This window comes from Charadrius vociferus, unplaced genomic scaffold (assembly GCF_000708025.1).
Source record: "Charadrius vociferus isolate BGI_N301 unplaced genomic scaffold, ASM70802v2 scaffold298, whole genome shotgun sequence".
NCBI lineage: Eukaryota > Metazoa > Chordata > Aves > Charadriiformes > Charadriidae > Charadrius > Charadrius vociferus.
Genome location: NW_009649936.1, coordinates 5076930 through 5081879, shown reverse-complemented (window position 1 = coordinate 5081879; position 4950 = coordinate 5076930). Strand labels below are relative to the sequence as shown.

Sequence of the window (4950 nt, the reverse complement as noted above, 5' to 3'; positions counted from 1 at the left end):
CATTAGAAAAGAAACAATGGAAGATTTACTATCAACTGAGAACATTGCAGAATCTCTACTTTTTGCAGACCTACTAAAATATGATCCATTATTAACCTGTGCAATATTCCCCATCTAAAAAGGTTAGCGAGCGTAGAAAATCATTTGACAATACATAAATGCAGCATGCAATTTAAAGACAGTGTGTTGCATTACACTGCCCAACATTTAGAACTAAATAACTTGAGTATTTGATTATATTCCAATTTACTTGGCTGAGAATCTGCCAGCTGTTACAGCATCACTTACCATAACTAAGTCATAAGGCATTCTTTATATGGTTTGAGTGCTGAGGATACAAATGCTCATTTAAGTATTTAGCTAAGATTGCAATATTACTGGCACGGGTTCTTTAAGAGCATTTGCACTGAAGCAGAAAAATTTAAGAGTGTTTAAAAGTGATGTAAGAATTTTCAAAGGAGGCAGATATTTACAATGTCCAAGTCTAGTTCTAAAAAAAAACAAAAACACCCCACCAAAAAAAGAACAAAACCAAAATACACTACAAATTTGAATTTAGCTCAACTGATTTTCAGCCACAGTAAGATTCCTAGTAGTGTCACTTAGAGACTAAAATATGAGCTTCTGAGGAAAAAAAAAAACAAACACAAAACCCCCAACCAACAACTTTAAAATAAAAGCTAGAATGACCATTCAAAAAAGCTTTCTTTCCTTGCCATTTACACAAGTACTGTACTGCAGAAAGTATCTCTTTAGCTGACCATCCCAGTTTGGAACACCTAGAGGAATTCCATTTCTAACTATGGCACCAATGAAAGTTGTACCCTTCCCCCAAACCACCACAAAATAATGAAAATTTGCCATTTTGCTATAGTACATAATATCCTGCAGGTAGCACAACAGTTCAGATTAGAACTAAGTTACATTATTTAGCTACCAAATTTAGGCAACAACATATGGGGTTAAAATGAAAAGCGCAATTCAAATTGCGCTGTTTCTAATGCCAAAAAGAATACAAAAAAATACTCAACGCCAGTCAGTAGACTTCCCCACAAACACAGCCCTCTTCCCTTGAAAGTAGCAACACTACAGCAACAAAGACAGATTTAATATTTAAACAAATACAGTTGTAGCAGATAGAGCTGGTGTGTGAAAATAATGCAAATTGAAGAATTTGAAGCCTGTCAAACAGTAGGATTGGGCCAAAATCATTCTCTCAAAATATTACTTAGCATTTACGTGGCATTTACAGGGAAGATTTCATTCACACATTGAAGACTGAGCTTTTACACAACTTAAAAGCAAAGAACTCCCACTCCCCTTCGGAAGCAGAAATCAAAGCCAGAAATAAAAAACAAATAATAGCAAAAAATGCTGAGACACCACACACCACACAAAAGCCACAAGATTTTTCATCTTCCAAGCCTCAGTTTTAACTTGTATAAAAAGTCACCCTTACAAATACCAGAAGAGTCCTTGCCTGGTCAGATACAGGAAAAAGATGGTATCCGTTACAGAAAGAAAGCCCAGAAATTAAGCTCGTTAATATAGGAAGACACTATAAATCCATATTTACCAAATGAAAAAAAAACAGTACCACATAAAAACTTCCATAATGATGACATACAAACAGAATCATAAAAGACCTCTACGGTATTTGCTGAATTAATGACAAATTTTACATTATCCATGTTGCACCGCTCTCTAGAGCCTAGACATATTTGAAACAGAGAGCAGCAACCACATGCAAAAGCTTTTAAGTGAACCAGATGTTGAAAAAAAACACTCAAAAAAACCCAACCCTCCCCAAATGAACAGCAATGGAAACAAGAACTAACTCAGCTGTCTGATGTTCGACAGTTCCTCCTGTTAAATAAAAGTTAGAGATACGCGAGTAAAATAATCAGAAGTATCATTTTCTCCAGTCTTGATTTTCCTGGCTCCACCTTTTAGAGGATACTTTTCTATTTGCCCAAGGTGTTTCTGACATTCAGCTAACTGTTTTCTCGTATGTGTGACGAGCAATGCCCAGCCCTCAGCAAGGTAAGTTTTCAGCGCTCCCTGAAGATAGACTTCTGCCTTCTGTGGACCTTTCTTCCTCCTTAAAAAAAATACAGAAATGAATACAGAGTGATATAAGAACGTCTGCAGCCACAAAAACTCTCTACACATTTTCAAAAAGTGACGATGGGAGAGGAACATTGCATATGAATGCAGAACAAGATGCAGTGAACCATTATGCTCTCTATTTTGCTGGTAACAGATCAACAGATTGGCCTACCTTTATGTGATTCACTTAAGCAAGCAGAACTACAATTAGTGTAAATATACCAGGTCAATGAAAGGCTTCATATATAGATCTATCCCAAGTCAGAGCAAGTGAGGCAAAGCTACCTCCCACAAGTGTGACAAAAGCCATCTCAAGCTTCTGACAGTTAACTAAAAATACGCTTACTCAACAATTTTAAAGCAGGAAAATGTTTCAATGAAAATAAAATTTTATCACTACACAGCAGTTCCATTGTAGTCTTTAGACCTAACACTATTCTTTCAGGTGAAAATTTAAGTTCATTTAGGTGAATCGGGACTGCTGTAGTGAAATAGGTGAGAAGCATGTTCAAACATGCTTTCCCCAAGAAACACTTAGGACTCCCAAATTCTTCTAAGTAAGAAAAATAAAATGAAACAGAAAACCAATTCAGGAGGTTCCTTCAGTGGAATTTAACAGTGGGAATAAACACAAAAAACAAATATGGAAGTTAGGAATAAAATCACCATTAATTTCACAGTGGGGGAAACAAACATTTTGCAATCATAACCTCAAATATGAAACTGATTACTCTCCAAAGAACATGTTTTCTGGCTTTTCTTAGGCATATACATACACATATGTAGTTAAGGTCACTATAAACTCTGAAATAAGTTAGAAGCCAGGTTACCAAGCTGGCTATAGTAAATGCAAAGTTATCTCTTTCCTCCCTCTCCCCCCATTGCCCTTTTCTCCCTAGGAGAAGAAAGCATCAAGCTAAAGAACACAGGACAGTTAAAGGTAAGAGTACCAAATCATGAGGTGAGAATTAGGGTTTGATATAAAGAGATTGACGGTGTTCTTATTCTTTTTTTTCTGCTGACATACAGCCTGAAACTTAGGGTATATTTACATTTCAAAAAATACTTTTTAAAAATCCTTTTTACATACAGCACATTTTCCTCAAGGATTATATTCAAACCTAAAGCATTTAAGACATTTTAAACATTCATTTACATATAAAACTCTGCCAAGTCCTTTCCCACAAGCTTAGCTGAGCGAATTCTTCCAATATTGGTGTACATTTCAATGGTGGCATGGGACAGATCCTGTTCAAAAGAAAAGAAACTATTATAAGCTTTATATATTTTTAGTAGCTATATGGTATTTCACACAAACCACAGCCAGTAACTACGTTACTACAACAAAAAGACCAGAATGAGTCACTTTTTAGATCTCCCCTGGCCCCCAGCACACAATATAGAGCAGTTTCTAACAGGTGATCTTCACTTTTTCTACAGTTGGTCGTTATCCCATATCTGTGTTGTAAACAGCAGAAGAAAAAAGCTTATTAAAAATTAGATAATGCAACTCAAAACCACCAAAATAGATGAGACGCAGTTTCAAGCACTTTTTTACACTTGAATCCTGCTGTCTTTTTTTGAAAGCACCTATTTCTCAGTGACTCTATGCCATTAGATTATCATTGCAGCATTGTGCAGTGTATCATTCCAGGACGCACCACACCATAACATATTTATAACAGTATTAGAGCTTGCCCCAGAGACTCACAACCAATACTTCAAAACCAAATCAATTACACACAGAACATGGTACGTGATACTTTCAGTAAAGCTGTACTTAATACCATTAATTATATGAAAGTTTGCGGTATGTAAACATACAATTAAACACAAAATGCTAAGTTACAATCAGTCTAACTATTTTCGCAAGAGTGCCTTAAAGGAATTTTGCTTGAAGCCATGCAATCCCAAGCTTTAGTTTGTCAGTCATCTTTACGCTTAATTTCCAATGCAACCACGCTGTCTACACGTCACCTTCCTCACCTTGCCCTAAGCTTGTCGTAACAGTGACAAGTGTTTTTCACAAAATCAGCAGTTACAACACACACTGTATACCACCACCAAACGTTTTTTCTCAAGCATATAATAATCTCTGGCCAGATACATAAACACATTTCACGCCATATTTACAAAAAGCAGCCTCTTCTGACTGTCAGCATCCACAGAAGCTCATTCTCCTTCACTTAGTGTATTAAGAACTACTCTATCCTTCAAAACAAATTGCTTAATAGCTTCCAACTACCTAAATATTTTGCAGAGTATCTGTCAGAAACCCCATAGGAATCTATGGGGTAGGAAAATGACCTAAAATGAGCTCCCAAAGCCCATTTTTTATGTTTCTTATGGACAAATTACAAAAATCACTTTTGTCTTTAAGAACTCACAATAATACCCTACCATAGACTAGGTGACCACTCCTTAACAGATTAGTATAACCACAGAGAAGTCTTAGACACCAGCTACACATACAAATGAGAAGCTACATTCCCCCAAAATTAAGGTACAAGACAATGTGCTTGTAGAAGATTTGACATCCTTACAAAAGATTCTGAAGTTGTTGTATGAGACTAGCCATTGAATGAGAACAAAGCCTTTTCTGGTAATAAAAGCTCATCACTTCTTGCTTTCAACATGTCTGAAAAGCTGCATTTCACTTTCCAGACTCATTAAAATTTTAAATGCAAATAAATTATCTTAGCTGTGTCTGGAAATTTTAACTAATTCTGTGTTCTTCTCCACTGAATACCTAGACAAAATATGGGTATACATAAATTGTATACATTTATGTGACAACTACATAGAAAAAAAGTATTTTATACTGTATCTGATATCTGAATT

The 4950-nt window shown here is 35.7% G+C and overlaps 1 protein-coding gene across 1 annotated transcript in view; it reads right to left on the bottom strand.

The window, feature by feature from the left end:
* Window positions 1–4950, bottom strand: part of TRAPPC10 (trafficking protein particle complex 10) — a 35701-nt gene that overhangs the window by 15516 nt on the left and 15235 nt on the right. The window contains exons 11-12 of the mRNA XM_009891386.1: window positions 3266–3357; window positions 1961–2101 (exon numbers count right to left, since the gene is read on the bottom strand). Of these exons, the coding sequence (XP_009889688.1) occupies window positions 1961–2101; window positions 3266–3357 (233 nt within the window). The remainder of the gene's footprint in view (window positions 1–1960; window positions 2102–3265; window positions 3358–4950) is intronic.